General features: G+C 43.1%; 1 protein-coding gene across 3 annotated transcripts in view; it reads left to right on the top strand.

Annotated features, from left to right (window-relative positions):
• The window catches only part of LOC100494525 (butyrophilin-like protein 10), a 39,592-nt gene extending 24,410 nt beyond the window's left edge, over positions 1-15,182 (top strand). The window contains exons 2-8 of one of the 3 annotated variants that reach the window (XM_031890771.1): positions 3,417-3,517; positions 5,930-6,274; positions 9,095-9,364; positions 10,028-10,144; positions 12,657-12,683; positions 12,979-13,008; positions 13,523-15,182. In XM_031890771.1, the coding sequence (XP_031746631.1) occupies positions 3,439-3,517; positions 5,930-6,274; positions 9,095-9,364; positions 10,028-10,144; positions 12,657-12,683; positions 12,979-13,008; positions 13,523-13,725 (1,071 nt within the window). In that variant the 5' untranslated portion in view covers positions 3,417-3,438 and the 3' untranslated portion in view covers positions 13,726-15,182. The remainder of the gene's footprint in view (positions 1-3,416; positions 3,518-5,929; positions 6,275-9,094; positions 9,365-10,027; positions 10,145-12,656; positions 12,684-12,978; positions 13,009-13,522) is intronic. The other 2 variants (XM_004919163.4, XM_012953501.3) reach the window with 2 other exon arrangements.
• The last annotated feature ends 3,345 nt before the right edge of the window (positions 15,183-18,527 follow it).

The raw sequence follows: 18,527 nt of genomic DNA, 5'->3' as shown, positions 1-18,527 counted from the left end.
GTTCTCTGAGATTTTCAGGAACAAATAGCCTCCCGGAGGGAGTCCCAACTGGGGCAGAAGACTGAACTGTGGACAAAAGGTTGGTGAGATCAACCCCCAGAGCTGCCACAATCAATTCACCCGGGATAATGGGTATGCACTCCCTAGGGTCAGGAGGATTAGCTTCAAAACTCCTAGAGAGTGCATCAGCTTTAGTGTTTTTGGAGCCAGGCCTATAAGTGATAGAAAAATTAAACCTGGAAAAGAATAGAGCCCACCTAGCCTGTCTAGGGTTCAACCGTCTGGCTGACTCAATATATAATACATTTTTATGATCTGTAAACACAGACACAGCTTTGGAAGAGCTGAAGAAATTAGAACGAAGAGAGGAATTCCTCTCACCCCTTCTTTCCCTCTGTCTCCTATCTACCTGGATGGCTAAAGACATGAGGTCGTCCAGGTTAGAAGATAGGGGGTAGTTAACCAGACTATCCTTGATAGACTCAGACAGGCCTATACGAAACTGGCTGCGCAAGGCCGTGTCATTCCAGCCAGTTTCTACCGCCCACCGACGGAATTCAGTACAGTACACCTCTACATCCCGTTTTCCCTGACGAAGCCTACGAATCGCGGCATCGGCAGTGGATGCACGATCCGGGTCATCGTAGAGAATCGCCATAGAGTCAAAGAAATTATCTAAGGAAGAACGGGCTGGGTCTGAGGAGGATAATCTGAGGGCCCAAATCTGAGGGTCACCTTGAAGGAGGGTCATTACAAATCTTACTCTCTCCTCATCAGTAGAGAATGAATGAGGAAAGAAACTAAGATATAGCTTGCAAGCCTCTTTAAATGTGAAAAATTTGGATCGATCCCCACAGAATTTTTCAGGGAAGGCAATCTTAGGTTCTTGGGGCCTAATAGTGTTACCCCACAAGTTGGCAGAACCTACCGGAGGAGAAGATCCAGGACTGGACCGCTGCTGTGGAGTTTCCAGCTTACGGGTCAGATTATGAAAACCCTGCAGGAGATAGTTTTGTTTCTGCTCCTGTTCCTCTAGGCGTTGAAGCAAGGTGGTCAGCAACACTTCAGTGGTGGAGGAGGCAGATGGAGCAGCAGCGGCTTCGTGACCATAGTCTTCCATGGCCCGTGATAATGTCACGGTCGGCACCCAATACCAGAACAAGTGCCAAGCACCCTGGTCTCAGCTCGTGCTTCACCAGTAGCGTGACCGCCTTTGGCTTTGGGAGGAGCCCTCAGCTACTCGGATGCCACCTGGACTTATACGAGAGGTGCAGAGCAGGAGTTCTGGCTAGCAATGGGGCACGACTGTAAAAAGTCTTAAGGCCAATGGTCACGGTACAGATAGGAGTGGGCAAATACGTGGTCAGACAGGCTGGGTCGAGGCGGGCAGATAACTAGGATCGTCAGGCAGGCAAAGGGTCAAACCGGGTAATCAATCAGAAGGATGAGGCGGAAACGGTAGTCAGGGGCAGGCACGGATCAGGATACAGAAATCAGAGTCGTCAAAGCCAGGCAGGGTCAAAACAGGAGCAACAGGACGCATAAAGCACAAAACAGGCACCAGGAGTAAAAACCTATCACGGGCAATGAGTAGCAAAAGAAAGGCCCTTAAATAATTCAAATTTGGCGCCATTGCGCGCTGACGTCATGCGCCATGCGTCATGACATCATCCGTCAGCGCGCCTGCGCCTTTAAATAGGAGGAAGACGCGCAGCGCGCGCACTAGCAGCAGGCCGGCAAGACGAGCGGCGCGGCGGGCGTCCCCGCCGCACCGGTAAATTTATTACATATATATTTTTGAAAAGTACATGTTCTGATGAATTCAAAATAGGCAAAGCTATGCTAAAAACAGATCAGGAATACTAATACAGGGATAAAAAATGCAATAAAACCACAATTACAGTGTAATTAGTGGTCAGAATATCTGACCCAATAGTCACACTGTCAAAATAAACCGTTCTTAGGAAAAAGAAACTAAAAAAAATTTTTGGTGTGTGTGTACACATGTAAAAGTTGTGTGACAGTGTGTATATGAGTGTATATAAGTGTGCAAAATGAAAAAAATAAAACCTGTGCTGTGTGTAAATGCAAAAAAAACTTGCCTGTCCTGAAGCAGGGATCACTTGCCTGGTCCTCCGTGCTGCAGTCCTGGGAGCAGGAAGTCAGTAGGCAGCGCAGGGGGGGAAGGAGGAAGCAGGACAAGCAGCAGACACGATGCGATGGTGTCTGCTGCTTGGATGTTGGTCCTGCGACAATCGTATTGCAGGACCAACACGACAGCCCCCCTGGCTTGTTGCCCAGGGGGCTGTCATCGCTACAAACTCTCTGCAGTAGCTGCCTCCTCAGAGAGAATCCTTTATCTGCCAAACAACGTACGGCGCACATGCTTGGCAGATAAAGGGTTAAAGGCCGGCGGAGGCTTTTTGGTGATTGTTGCCCTTTAAGATTTCATAATACATTGCACTTGAACAGTTATTGGTGGGATAGTTTAATGTATCCCTTTTATCTTGTATCTCATTGGTTTGGCTGCGGCGCTGCCCAGGGACAGTATTTAATTAGAAACTGAGATTATGGAACAAATTGTCAGGGAAATTGATTGCAGGGAAGCTCTGGCCGTCGTGTGTGTGTGTGTGTGTATGTATGTATGTAATTTTATTTATATAGTGCATGGGTGATATTTCATTACTTTTCTTGTATGTTTCCCATATTTCAGGATGTGGAAGGAGGGTGGGGGGGGGGGGGCGGGTTACATGCAAGTGGATGGAGTATGGGGCAGATCTCAGGCTGCAGGGATGGGGCCATGGGTTAGTAGTTGTGTGTACATGTTGTCAGAAAGGGAACTTTTCTAATGTAGATATTATGGATTATGGATATAATGGATCTTATGGATTCTCCCTGGAGAAATTCAGGGAGGGCATTCCCATTGTAAGGGGCAGAAGGGTTAAGGTGGGAAGTGTAGTATTCTAGTCCTAATGTACATGTGAACCATTTATATGTGTTTCTTTCTCTATATATCTATTTTATTTATATTCATTGCTCAGTAAGGATGAGTTCTTGCTACTGTGCCTTCCTGTGTGTGAGTGTAACGGGCTGTTCCCCCGTGTATAGGGCAGATCAGTGATGTTGGATAAGATCTGACACATATTGATCAAACTGGCTGCCTTCAGCCTTCGTAGGGTTTGTGCTTGTGTGTACATGTTGTCAGAAAGGGGACTGTTCTGATGTAGATATTACACAGCCTGTATAAGGGATATCCCAGCCCCTGTATTATGCACAGGGTACAGCATATGAACTCATGGTCTCTATTTTGTCTATTTAAATGTTTGGATGTTCCTTTTAGAACACAGATTCCTTCATATACAGATTAGGTACAAGAGGTGCTGTAACCCGTTAATTTATATATTTCCCAATTGCAGATTAGTCTGTTTGTTGGTGATTATGGGACCTGCTATACCCAAGATTGTGCATTTCTTTGGGCTCTTCATTCTCTGCTCCATGTTTGAAGGATCTCTTTCGGGTAACTGTTAATTTTATATACACAGAATGTCTTTATGCCAGTAGCGGGCACTGAGGTTTCAAATCTGAACGATAGTAATGGCAGCCCATTACTCTTGCACCTTCCCATTCCTACTGCTAGAACGCCATGACTAAAGCTAATGTATGAAATGTAACCTTTAATTGAATGAGTTGAAAATTTGTCAACTGAATGTTAGAATAAAGGAGTATAGTGCTTGTTCTGCTAATATCACTCAAGGATCCAGTTATCAGTTATTGAAAAAAATCTTATACTCCAATCCAAACTCAGTCAGTGGCACGGGTAGCAATTATATAGTGAATGTTACCAGTATTCAGGCCATTTGTTACTATCAATCTCCCTTGCATGGCAACAACTGTACCCAGTGCAGCAGTGTTAGTTCCAGGCACACAAACAGCTATAAAGCCCCAGTTCTATTGGCTACTGGTACTCTGGTCATTCCTTCCTCCCCTGCTCCGGCTGTATTACAGTTCAGTCAGTTTGCTCCGGCTGTATTACAGTTCATTCAGTTTGCTCCGGCTGTATTACAGTTCATTCAGTTTGCTCCGGCTGTATTACAGTTCATTCAGTTTGCTCCGGCTGTATTACAGTTCAGTCAGTTTGCTCCGGCTGTATTACAGTTCATTCAGTTTGCTCCGGCTCTATTACAGTTCATTCAGTTTGCTCCGGCTGTATTACAGTTCATTCAGTTTGCTCCGGCTCTATTACAGTTCATTCAGTTTGCTCCGGCTCTATTACAGTTCATTCAGTTTGCTCCGGCTGTATTACAGTTCAGTCAGTTTGCTCCGGCTGTATTACAGTTCAGTCAGTTTGCTCCGGCTGTATTACAGTTCAGTCAGTTTGCTCCGGCTGTATTACAGTTCAGTCAGTTTGCTCCGGCTGTATTACAGTTCAGTCAGTTTGCTCCGGCTGTATTACAGTTCATTCAGTTTGCTCCGGCTGTATTACAGTTCAGTCAGTTTGCTCCGGCTGTATTACAGTTCAGTCAGTTTGCTCCGGCTGTATTACAGTTCAGTCAGTTTGCTCCGACTGTATTACAGTTCAGTCAGTTTGCTCCGGCTGTATTACAGTTCAGTCAGTTTGCTCCGGCTGTATTACAGTTCAGTCAGTTTGCTCCGGCTGTATTACAGTTCATTCCATTATTATTCAGAGTTCTTGGCACCTTTCATAAAGCTTCATGTGCAGAGAGAAATGTGTGTCAGCCGCAAATTTTAGTTTGGAGACAACTCCTGCCGCCATTTAATCCCTTCATTGATTTGGGTGGGGGTGATTATGTTTATTTTGCCACTGTAATTGGGTGCTGGAGTTTCATGAAGAATCTGTACCTGTAAATTAACTATTAGGCTGCTGGCAGCACAGATGGACTCTCTCTGAGTTGTGGCGCTGCCAGTGTTGCCTGGTGGGTATCACTTGGGGGCAGTCACTTGGCAGCAGCATTGTCTGTCAAAGGCACTGGCTTTATTACCCATAAGCACGGGGAGCAGCTGGTGTTGCCTACTGGCCCCTTTGGTACTTTCTCTGTAACCTCCCAATGGTACCAGCGCTGCTTCATTTGCGCCTCTGAGCAGAAAGGAAGATGAAGTTTAATTTTTAATTCTGCACGTCTGTTTTTTGGGGTAATGGCATATAAAAATGCAGCCCATTGGGCAGAGATGGGGGCACGTGTTTATTACATTGTTGCCCTGAAGCGAGGGAGGATACACTGGGTGCAGTGGGGGGGGGGTTTAGTAAGTAGGGGAGGGACAAACGGGGGCATTACAATAAAAAATACAAATAAATACAAAGTACAGTTAAAATAAAGGTAAAGTCAAGTTAGTGTCAGAGATGAGGAGGGAGATCCTTGTTCTGTAGAGTTTATAATCTATATGGGAGGGTAATTTACAGACACAAATAGGAGAATATAAGTGCTGTAGGTCACAGTGGGTGACACTGCAATATAAGAGCCAGTTCCCAGATCAGGTGCGGTGCAAGGGCCCCAAGAGGGAGTCTGTGAGTTTAGTGCTGAAGTTGGATTCTCTCCGGAGGAAATCAGAGAGGGAATTCCCAATGTAAGGGGCAGCAGGGCAGAAGGGTTTAAGTTGGGAAGTGCAGTATTCTAGTCCTAATGTACATGTGAACCATTATATGTGTTTCTTTCTCTATATATCTATTTTATTTATATTCTTTGCTCAGTAAGGATGTGTTCCTGCTACTGTGCCTTCCTGTGTGTGAGTGTAATGGGCTGTTCCCCTGTGTATAGGGCAGCAGCAAAGTCTGCGCTACACACTGTAACTGGCCCTGCTCAGCCACATTTGTCAGTGATGCTGAAAGATCATCTTTGTGCTTCAGATGTCTGTACATCTGAAATTCTTTTTTTCTTTTATTTGCAATGATTTTATACTGTGTATTTTACAGCCCAGTTTAAGGTTTCTTCAACAATATCAGTTGTTGCTGCACTTGGATCAGATGTGCTGTTACCTTGTCGCCTTATTCCTGAGATGAACGCAGAGAAGATGGAAATCCGTTGGTTTAAGCCTAGGTACCGGCCCTATGTCCATCTTTATATTAATGGGAAAGATGATTACTCAATACAGATGCCACAGTTTGCTAACAGAACAGAACTGCTAAAAGAGAACATCACTAGGGGAATTTTCCCTTTGAAGATCCGTAACGTCACAGCTCAGGATTCTGGGGAATATTATTGTCTTGTTGAGTCCAGTGACCATCACGGCAGAACAACAGTACAACTACAGGTTACTGGTAAGTGAGCAGAGTTTTACCTGAATTCTTATTGTTATCATGGAAACACTGCTGAAAGTGTGTTTTGAAACCTGTCCCACATGCCTGCACCCGTGCTGACTCTGGGTGCAGAACAGGGAAAGGCTGATGCCAGCATAGGGGCTCATTCTTGGCCTGTGTTCATCCAAAGACCAATAATCAGCCCCATGTGGCATTGGCTCAAGAACTACTATTCTAACAAGCTTATCTGCTTTGTAACCTGCACCTTTTTTATCTGTTTACCTTAAATGGCTGCCCCTATGGCTACACAGCAGCTTATTTATTGAAACTATAGTAGTGTTTCTGAAGCAAAATATCATTTTTTTACCAGTGAAGGGTACCAGTACATTATATTTCAAAGCATATGAAACCCTTACATATTGTTGTGTTACTTATCCTTTAAGAAAGAACTAAAGCCTCCCTGCTATTTTTTTAATTGATAACCATTATGCTGGTCCTTAGGCTGCCACTTAAACCTGGTAACTGAGAAATGATGTGTCCCTATACTATGAAAATAAATACAGATTGGCACAGTGTTTTTAGCCATCTCCATCTTGGCCCTGCTTAATTCCCATTAATCAGAGAGCAGGCACGTGTGCATTGGGTGCTGGGATCCTGTGCCGGTGCAAATGCAGCCGCTCTCCCATCACAGGGATCCGAGCAGGGATTAGACATGACCATGTATAAGTGCTCATTATTCCCTGGGTCACTGGCAGTACTAGTGGGCCTCTGAGTACCATCCTGTGATGGGCAAGTGGATCTGGGCAGGTTAGCTGCTTACAGAGGTGCAGTTATATTGAATTAACAGGGTACAGCACAGAGGTATATTTATAGGTTATGGTGCCTAAGCCCTTAATGAAAGATATTGCCCCTCACTTTTTGGGAAAAACATTATTCAGCCATTTTGTCTTCCCATTCTGACTCCAGAGATACCATACACACTAGCACTGCATAAACATTACAGGATAAGTTAACAGTAAAGCGTGCAGGGAACTATTTATGGCTGCCGGCCTAGGCTTGGCTTCTTTTTACTTTTATAGTGAATACACACATGCCTTTAATTCTATTACCCATTATAGCATATGTGTGGTAAGAGCTTATCCCTCATAGGCTATAAAAAGAAACAACCAATACCCCTTTCAGTCTGCACTTAGCATTCTTATAGGTTCTGCCTCTGCTGCTTTCTATCCTGGCCCTGTTCAGTACTGCTAAGCAGTAATAGTAATACGCCATTCTGTAGGTTAGTGGTGTTGCATACTTGTCCTATAAGCAGGCACTCAATGTGTCGGTAATTCTGTTCTATGACACTGGCATACGTTCAATAAAATCTAGATTCAGCATTTCGTAGAATTGTACAGGCAAATGGGGATCATTCACTGGGACTGGAAGAAGGAAATTACCACATTAGTACAAGGGTTTTATTAACCATAAGAGACCATAAGAACAGCCATGATGTGGAATTCACATTCATCTAAGAGAGCAATACACTGTACTGTCTTTTGTAACCATTCTACCCCTTTTGTAAAATACAACAATATTAAGAGATCTGATCTATGATCATATAGGGCGTGTAACACTTTTAATATTCTTTCACTTTACAGTAACAGGTGCATTCTTTCTTTATAATACACAAGAGCCATGAATATCCTGTATATATTATTCTTATAATATACAGTTTGGTCATTTCCCTATGGGACCAAACTGTAAATCATATTTTTATAAACGGTGCTTCGTGATATCATCAGTTATAATTTTAGCTTAGTGATGTAATTTCTGTCACATGACTCACTAAAACTTAACACGGTTAATGGTCATGCCATCTCTAGTAATAATAAAAGGCCGGGTTTGGGTGGGAAGATCATATGCTCTGTAGGTTCAGTTTGAGGGGGAGTTGGTCCATCCAGGAGGAGATAACTAGGAAGCAGTTAGTGATCTGGATATCCTCTCCATATAAGCAATATTTCAGGCCAAATGAAGGTCTTCTAAAGAAAGAATGTACAGGGAGAGCAGCAGAGGGAGAAATGCAGAACCCTGAGGCCCGGGGGGGGGGATAGGGGGTGCCAAATGGGGGCAGCCTCGGGGCACTGCCTGAGGCACCCCCACACTGAGCTGAATGAGGGAAGAGGATTTGTTAGCAAAAGTAACAGAGAAGGAGCGGTCAGAAGGGTAGAATGAGAACCAAGAAACAGCTTGAATCCCAATTCCCAGAGAATAGAGAATTTGTGTTAGAATAGAATGGTCGGCAGTACCAAAAGCAGAAGAAGATCCAGTCCAGGAGAATGAGAATAGGGGAGTGTCCTTTGGCCTCGGCAGCCTGGGGATCATTTGCTACTGTACATAAGGTGTCTCTGTGGGGTGCGCAGGCTGAAAGCCAGACAGAGAGCAGATTGTGGTGCAGAGAAAGTTACTAACACAAGAAAAGACAAGATGTTCCAGGAATGTAGAGGTTGGGATTAAGAGAGAGACAGGGAGAGAGTTAGACAGGATTGATTAAATAAAATGTAATTAGTACTCATGTCAGTTACACACAGTAAAACACACAGTAAACACACAGTAAAAAATAAAAAACTGATTGTGTGTGTGTGTTGCACACTTGCCAAATTTTGTATTGTGTGTACTGAGCATGTGTTTAAAGGCCAGTTAGGGACAGATTTGGGGAGAATATCTATTTGCTGTCTTAAATACTCATGAAAGCCCATCTTGGAAGTCCGTTAGAGCAATATTAGGGGTACTGCCCTAGATATTCAAGCTTTTTAGCCAGGTAGTACAACTGCACAGCTAATTACATTTCTCTGTTTGTAGCTGTGGGAAGTCTCCCTGTAATTTCCCCCAACACATATACAAGTAATGACACTGCCTTTTGTGAGTCCTGTGGCTGGCTTCCAGAACCTTCCCTCATATGGACTGATACCCAGGGGAACCGAGTCATCCCATCAAAGGAAAAAGTGTACAGAGATGAGAAGAGTTTGTATTGTATCTTTAGTATTATCAGTCTACCAGATTCTTCTAATATCACTTGCACTGTATTGAATTCAGTAAATCAAAGCAAATATCACTCCAAACAGATCAGAGGTGAGTCATTCTGATTAGTCTTTATTGTTTTTTCTGTATCAGTAGTTTGTGCCACATACAGTGTATTGGCTCCATAGAATCCCATAACATGGCTGCCTTTGCTGTCAATCATTCCGGTGAAAATCCCTTATCTAGAGTCTCAGTGGGTGAAGTTACCTGCACTGTCTGAGGGAATTGCCTTGTGTTGTAATTTTTGTGTTGGGGTGCCCAAGTATCTAATAGCTTCACTGGCAGGTACTGTACATCAGTCTGCGTTTCTGTGTATCGGTCGCCTGTCCCACGATTCCACCAGTGGCTCCAAGTGATTCTGAGCCTTTAGCCATCTTGTTACAGTTCAGGCGGGTAACAAACACCTGAAATCATGGCGGGTTCCATTGCCTTTACAGGGCTAATTTTATTTAGAGAAATATTTGTAGGAATATTTCATGCCGTTGCACTTGTGAAACTTGTTCATACTTAAAGTTCTTCTTTAAAGCTTGGTACAAGTATGGGATCCATTATCCGGAAACCTATTATCCAGAAATCTCTGAATTATGAGAAGGGCATCTCCCATACACTCCATTTTAATCAAATAATGAAACATTTTAAAAATGATTTAATTTTCTTTGTAATAATAAAACACTACCTTGTACTTAATTAATTCTATGTATATTTTTCCTATAGAAACAGGACTTCCAGTAACATGCCGGGATCAGTACAGTCGCTACATTGTATTCTGGCCTTGTCTGGCTGCTTTGATTGTTAGTTTTGGGTATATATACCATCAAAGCAAGGAACTCAGTAAGTACCTAAAGAGATTTATTGGCACCTGATATACATGACATGTTGGAATGGAATATTTATGTGTATAAATTGTAATTCCTCAGGAACCTAAACTGTTCCCTTTCCCAGGCCCAGTCCCAGGTCAGACCAAGCCACATCCACCCGAATTGCAACAGCTGCTCCTGCGGCTGCTAACGGAAATGTGGCCACTATCTCAGGCCGTAAGGCCGGCATTAGGTCTTTGGAAAGTACTTGTGTGAATCCAAATCCTAATTGGCATATTATAATTAGAGAAAGATAAAAATGCCAGTGTCTGTGAATAAATCCTTGTGTGCAGCTGTTCATAAGGGTTTGCATTCACACTGTACTGGCTATAAGAAAACTTGTATCAATAGGTCCGTCTGTATGTATATAAAATGTAATTCTTAAGTACTCTTCCTATTAAAATTCCATGATTGTGCTGTTATATATGTAGGGGATCAGAGAACCCTATCCCCTGTTTCTCAGTCTGTGATCTCATCCAGCCTAGCTACAGCCTGGGGAGGGATCCAGTTGGCTTGCTGCCCCAGTGCACGTCTGGGAGAGGTGTGCCTAAGCTTTGGAGCCAAAAATCTAGGGGCGGGCCCAGCAGTTTATAAAGGGAGCCCCTGCTGTTGTTTGCCAGTTCAGAGACAGAGACCCAGAGTGAGCAGTTAGCACAAACAGTGTGTGTTCAGACTGGAAAGGATAAAAGTCTGCTGGGCTGCCTGGGAATATAAAATCCTCTGTGGAACTCTGTGTGTGTGTGTCCCCTGGAGGAACATGTATTGCAATTGCCTGCTACGTGGGAGCAGCCACCCCTTTCAACAGGGAAGGTACTCTGGGGCAGGTAGCGCTACCTGGGGGGACTAAAGAGCTCTTGGGGAAGGGACTGAACTGATTTAAGGGTTGGGGTCTATCCGGATCTAAAGTGGGCTGGGCAAGTACAGAGACTGTACCAGCGTGGATAGCCCTCCCAAGTTTCCTCAGGAAAGGATTATCAGTCACCCAAAAGCTGTTGTACTGTTTATGTCCAAAAGTTATATAAAGTTAATATTGCTGCAAACCGTGTGTGATTATTTCCTAGTGGAAATCCCCTAGAGGTTTGTTCCTCAGTGTCCACTAGGTGGAGGCACTGCGCTGTTCCCAGTTCCCAGTATCAATATTCTTTGAGAACACACATCTCCTGTGAAAATACAGCCTATATTAAGTGAATGTGCCAAGAAAGGGTTACATATATATAAAATAAAATCTTTAACTTGTCACAAAGATGTGCAACACACTTTTGACAATAAAAGTGCAAACTTTAAACATTTAAAGTTAAAAGTAAGTTTTTACCTGAGTTTTTTCCAAATTGTTCAGTTTACTCTGGGTTTGGTGAAACACAAAGGTGTGGCCTAATGTGATTGGCAGCTGGGCATGGGCATTAGCAGAGCTAAACTTTGTTTAAAGGAGAATTTTCTTGTAATCTGTGCAGACTCTTATGTACATGTAATTGTTGTTGAAATTAATATTTGTTTAATTTTAAAATGCATGATGTCAGTGAATTACAAAGCATGCTGGGAGCTTTGGGTATGAAAGGCCACTCCCAGTTAGTAACAATCAGTCTGGTTTTGTCTCTCTGCAAGGAAAGGCTCTGTACAGACTGCTCTGCTGGTTTGATGCTGTGCTATACTGAGCTGTGTAACACTTTTGCCTTCTGCTTCAAGGAAAAAGTCACAATTTGTCAAGCAAGCTTCAGCTAACTCTGTAAAAGGGCCCACACCACACGCCCCAAGGAAAGGCCCCTAGAGTGAAAGTGCGCAAAATGTTCAAAAACGGTCTGGCAATACAACTTCCACTTTGACCAAAATGTCTGGCAGCTAAAAGGTTAAATATCTCTAAAACTAGAAAATAATAATAAATGTAAAGTGCCTGGAAAAGCCCCCCCCCGGGCAACCTGATATTACATTTTTTATAGTTTACTTATCCTTTAACTTAGCAGCAATGCCGGGCCCCGGGCCCCTAAGAATTAGAACAGATAATGGGTTTGTACAGACTCAGTTGTGTAAATGAATTCACACGTTTATTCCCAGGAGAGAGTGACACTGTGGGTTCTGGGCAGTGGGTTTCTCACCATTTGTATTTCCAACCTAAGGCTAATGCCACACTTGGCATATGGCATATATTTTTGGCTAGCCGAAAAACGATTGCCAAAAATTTGTGCCATACGCACCTACCTGTGCCTGCACATGAATAACTGAATACGCTCGGGTGCAGGAACATGTAGCTGAAATACGCATAAAAACTAGACGTTTTTATTCCTATTTGGGCTACATGTGCCTGCACCCAAGCGTATTCCTTTGATTCATTTGCAGGCTCAGGTAGGAGCGTATGGCGCATATTTTTGGCAAGCGCTCTTCGGCTTGCCAAAAATATATGCCATTTGCATGGTGTGGCATTAGCCTAATTTTCTTAAGTCTCTCCGCCCCCCAAACGTAAATAACAACATGATCTCCCCCTTCATTTGCAGAACGACTCCTGGCGGCACCGGATAACTGTGAGTAATGGCTCCCCTGTCCTCTTATTTACTGTTACTGCTACAGGACCTTCAGTGCAGCTATGGGATCCGACAGTCTGTGTTTAGCCAGCGGGTTATTCAGCGGGTTATTCAGCGGGTTATTCAGCGGGTTATTCAGCGGGGTATTCAGCGGGGTATTCAGCGGGGTATTCAGCGGGGTATTCAGCGGGGTATTCAGCGGGGTATTTAGCGGGGTATTTAGCGGGGTATTTAGCGGGGTATTTAGCGGGGTATTCAGCGGGGTATTCAACACTGAGTAATGTTTTCGTTGCAGGCAAACAGAATGCGCGCCACAGCGAGGAAGGTAAGCGGCTTTAATAGAGAGTACAAGGGATTTTTAGAAATGTAGTTCTGATAATTAAGGAGTAAATTAGTATTAAAGAGACATTTGAGGCAGCAGATTTCTAATCCTTTCCCTCTGAAATGAATGGGAGGGTTGGAATTAGGAGTTTGAGCCATAATAGTTTTGCAAGAGGATAATATTATACAGAGTATGTGGGTGTGGGAACAGAATCTCCCAGACACTGGGGCTCAGTGCAGCCCCCCAAGCCCTATATATTACTCATGGTTTGCTTTAGAGCTTTATACATTACTGTGTGTGTATAAGCTGAATAACCCTGCCCCTACACTGGGGCTATATCAGATTATTGTACCTCAGCACTGGGAAAGTGCAACAGCACTGCCAGACTCCAGCCTATCCAGTTGGGGTTAAACACTTACATATTGGGGTTCTTAAATGGATATGCACATGTAGATTGATTGGCTGATTACACAGAATGTGAATAATATATTGATTAATTACATTTCATTTCCCTCAGCCCCAGTGAATGGAATATGTGCTGCAGGATACACCCCTAATGGCTGTACCCCATCTGATCATGGGACTCATGGCAATGTTCCCTCAGCCCCAGTGAATGGAATATGTGCTGCAGGGTACGTCCCTATTGGCTCTACCTCATCTGATCATGGAACTCAAGGGAAAAAATCTGCAGATCACTCACAAAGTACTGTACAGGTATAAGGGCAAAACCAATGGTAGCTGTTACATGGGAAATGCATCCGTTTTGCTCTATAAATCTTTGAACTTTTCCCCATTGCATCCACCTAAGATTAAAGGGATTTGTGTGTTAGAGGTGGCACAATATCATATTCCCCCTATTTTTAATTTTTTTTTAAATAAAATATGGACCAGCTTTGGATGGGGGTGGGGGGCACAGCCTATGCACACTGAGCCAGAGGGGCTTATCAGACCCCACCATTGCAGCTACTTTTTGCTCTTTAGTGTCAAGGGGAACTATCAGTTACCCCCAGGGGTTCCCCGGGACCCCACAGGTTGCAGTGGGCCATTGCCTGAGTAAGCCCATGAATTCACCTTAATCCCTGACCAGTTAAGAGATGGGAAGTTAACCTGCTAGAAATGTTCCCAGTGACCCAAACCTGCTCATAGCCCACAGTAGGGCTTCTAATCAGCTGCCCCTACTTTTGTTGTGTTGGGTAATAAACAAGAAAAAACCTTTCCAAGGGGGACAACCCCAAGGAAAAAAATGTATAGAATTGTCACCACCCCCAGAGTACTACATATCACTTCACTGCCTACTATTGTTGTGAGGAGCTAAGCTTGCCATGCAGGGACTGAATCAGCAGCATATTGGCCTGTATATGGGGCCTGTCCAGCCAATATCTGGTTGAAATCAGTCAGAGCAGGTTTAAACATTCTGTCAGGGCAAGGACTCCATCAGCTCCTGGATGTGCCCTCACAGCAAATGAATCAGCCCCATGTTACCCAGCTCAGAGTGGGAATATTGGGGAAAGAGACGCTCGTTCGGCTCTTTATATGTACGCGCAGCTTTAGATTTAAACCTGACATCTCTAATAAATGTTCAGTAAATACTGCCCAGACCTGCACTTTAGTCTAATTAATTGAGCCCTTGTGCTTTTGGCTTCTGTCAGTCCAACTCTACCCCTGCCCTTTAGCAGAGAAGCTCTGTGCCCCCAAAGATGCCCCAGTAGCCCCCCATTTCCTTTTCTGCTGATTCCCTGCCCATACTCTGTGCTGCTGGCACTTACCTGAGCTTAAAGAGACAGTTCTGACTGGTGGGTGAGACGGCGCTAGCAGGACTGACATCAGGGGAAGCTCCTCCCAGGGGCAGGGCTTCTGCCAAAGGTGCTGAGTTTGTGTGGGTCAGGGTTATTATTACTGCTATTATCATGTTAAAGCGCCAACATATTTCACAGTCTTGTCACGTTGGCACTGGAGTAGCTGTAAGACGATGCAGGCATAATTTTTTTTTTTTAAATAATGTTTTTTAAAACTGTGTACATGTATTTTCTTACACCAAACAAAATGTATTGTTTTTGTGCAAAATGGATTATTCCTTTGCATTCCTGCCTTATTGTTGTAGACAATACTGAGTGCACTTATTTTTATTTGTTAATTTTAATTTTTATTTCTTTTATGTACTTATTTTTTTATTATAATGGCAGATTCTGTTAATGCCTATAAGAGGGGCCTGGATGAGTTCTTGAACAAAAACAGAAAATCTAAGGCTTTTGTGCTACAGTTAGTACTGATGTTGGAGTCTTTTAAACCAAAGTTAAATATGTTACTACTGTATGTATGCAACATAGTGCCAAGTCTGTGTGAAAGACACAAAGTTGGGTGCAGTTATGTATATATATATATATATATATATATATATATATATATATATATATATACATACAGGTATGGGATCCCTTATCCGGAAACCCGTTATCCAGAAAGCTCCGAATTACGGAAAGCCCGTCTCCCATAGACTCCATTTTAATCTAATAATTCAGAATTTTAAAACTGATTTTCTTTTTCTCTGTAGTAACAAAACAGTAACTTGTACTTGATCCCATTTAAAATATAAATAATCCTTACTGGATGTAAAACAATCCTATTGGGTTTAATTAATGTTTTATTGATTGTTTAGTAGACTTAAGGTATGGAGATCCAAATTACGGAAAGACCCCTTATCCGGAATACCCTCGGTCCCGAGCATTCTGGATAACGGGTCCCATACCTGTGTATATATATATAGGGATATATGGGTTACTGTCCTTGGGCAAACTTAGTGCCATTCATACATTCAGCTTAGGTAGAGCCTTAAGGAATTTGTTCCCAGAATCCTTTTGGTCTATTTGCCTGTTGACTTGTTACATAACCCCTAAAGCTGTTAATAATAGCAGGGCAGCCACTGAATGGCCATGTTCCCTCACATTGGGACTCATGCACTTTGTGCCCAGTTTTACTGCAACATATCTTGCCTTGCTGGGCTGATTGTGTTACTGTGTGTGAGTGTGTATATGTTTGGATGGATGGATGGATATATTTATGAAATGCTATTTTTGATGTACTTATTGTATATGCTGGTTGGTATTGATCAACTATGTGTATATGAATGTGAGAGTATTTTATATACAGAGATACAAAGCCTTTGGGGTTTTATGGCAGGCAGAGCCATAGTTGAAAAGGATAAAATTATGAAAAGAAGAAATTTGATTTTGTGTGTTTATACTTTTTGTACTGGGGCACATTGTGTCCAATTTTTGCTATGAAAACATTTGTATTCTAAGCACAATTTTCTGTGCTTTGCAATGAATCATCCTGCTGCTATCCATTGGCTAAAGCCTGATAATTCTTAGCAGTGTTACTATGTGTTACTATGGAATAGCTCCCGGGATATTGGGCTCCTTAGGGGCAGATTCACAAACATTGGGTGCACAAGTGCAGTTTACAAAAGCAGCCAATAAGCAATTAGCTATGAACAGCCTACTACAAGTTAGAAAATAAAAGGCCTGAATGGTTGCTATGGGTAACTGCACTGGTGCAATTTAGCACCAATGTTTGTTAATCACCCCCCTTGAGTTTACAATAACTGTCTAAAAATGTGCTGGTCATACATTCCTGAGTGAGTACAGAACATTTGTTTTATATATAGATATTTGAAACAATACAAATAAAGAAAACAGTATCAAAAAAGTTCTATTTATTCTGTGTGTCTGTTCCATTAGGTAAGGGAGAGAGGGGGAATGGGATGTGAGTTTGTGGGTCAGTTGGGACAGGGGAAGGAATACAGGGAATTAGCAGCATTAAATACTCACACAATCCCTTCTATGCCCAGTGGCACTGGCTGCACTAACTGCCCCCTGGTATGGTACCTCTGGGTTGGGGGGACACTATGAGAAACCTGGTCAGGGAGGCCACCGAGAGGCTGATGGCAACATTAAAGGAACAGTTCAGTGTAAATACTGGGTAAAATAGACAGACTGAGTGGAAAAAAATGTAATCTATAAAGGCTGGAGTGGGCAGATGTCTAACATAATAGCCAGAACACTACTTCCTGCTTTCAGCTCTTTAAGCTGTTAGTTAGCAACCAATCAGTGACTTGAGGGGGAGGGGCCTATGGGACATAACTGTCAGTTAGTTTGCATTTGAATCTGACCTGTGGGCTCATAAACTGACAGTTATGTCCCATGTGGCCCACCCTAAAGTCATTGACTAACTAACAGCTTAGAGAGCTGAAAGCAGGAAGTTCTGGATATTATGTTAGACATCTGCCCACTCCAGCCTTTATAGATTGTGCCTGGCCAAACTGAATCTGATCATAAATATCCTGTGACTTTTGGTCACACATTGAAGAAGATTGGAAAATTCTTTGTGCACATTTTCTCCATTACGTAAATAAAGGTTTGGATTTGTTCAAATCCCAAAAACAAGTATTCGGTGCCGCCCCAGGGGAGACACAATGCCGCGCTTGCATAGACACACGTGGGATATTCATTCAGTGAGAGGCACAGAGAGCGGCACAGAATTCTGGGAGTTAAAGTGGAAACAGATCGGGGCTGCTCTATGGCGGAACCTCCCTGAATAACCTGAGGGGCTGAAGCTTAAATGTTTGGAAACTATAAATATCCCAAGTGCACAAAATGTGCCTCACAGGGTTGTACATAAAGTGTTTTTCACCACTCAAAGCTGCCTGCACCTCCTTGGTAACATGGATGGGGGGCCTGTCATCAAATGCTTAGGGCCACACGGTGCCTGGCGTGAAACACTGGGGATCCATACTGTGCTTGACATGAAGCATAAGGGGGCCCACAATGTGCCTGCTGTGAAACACTGGGGGTTACAGTGTGCTTCATATGAAGCATAAGGGGGGGCCCCCACACTGCATCTGGTGTAAAACACTGGGGGCCACTGAGAGCAGGAAGATCACCCATAGTGCAAACACCTTTCTTTACTAGGTGTATTGGAACTAATATTGCACTTACAATGTTAAAACCAGTCAGTGGCTGTGCCACAATGGGGGTTCCACAATATGCCTAAAATAAAAAACACGCACATGTAGGGGGCAGAGTTATTAAATTTATATTTATCTCCTTTTTATTTTATTTTTTTGAAACCACTACTAAACTACACGAATGTCAGGTATTTATCAAAGAATCCGAAGGGAAAACGTCTCGAAAATGCCCCACCAAAACCCACTATACATGCGTATGTGCCATAAATATATATTATTCTCTGCCCATGCATTTGGGCCTCCATTTTGCAGATGTGTAAAACCTCTGTAACAGAAATAAAAAAATTGTGTGGCCCCTCAATGAGCAATTGGTGCTTAGCTGTTTCCTCGGTTGAATAAACTGGGTGAATACATAGTCAAGGTGGCTAACATCAGTTTGAAATGAGAGACAAACAAGGGAATTGTATTTTAAAAAATAAAAAAAAAATTATTTCCGTAATAGATGTTTTACACAATAAGCACATTCTATGGATATATGAGTATTACACGGATTTCAAAC

This window comes from Xenopus tropicalis, chromosome 8 (genome assembly GCF_000004195.4).
Source record: "Xenopus tropicalis strain Nigerian chromosome 8, UCB_Xtro_10.0, whole genome shotgun sequence".
In the NCBI taxonomy this organism is placed as follows: domain Eukaryota; kingdom Metazoa; phylum Chordata; class Amphibia; order Anura; family Pipidae; genus Xenopus; species Xenopus tropicalis.
This window is presented reverse-complemented; position numbering and strand designations above follow the sequence as displayed.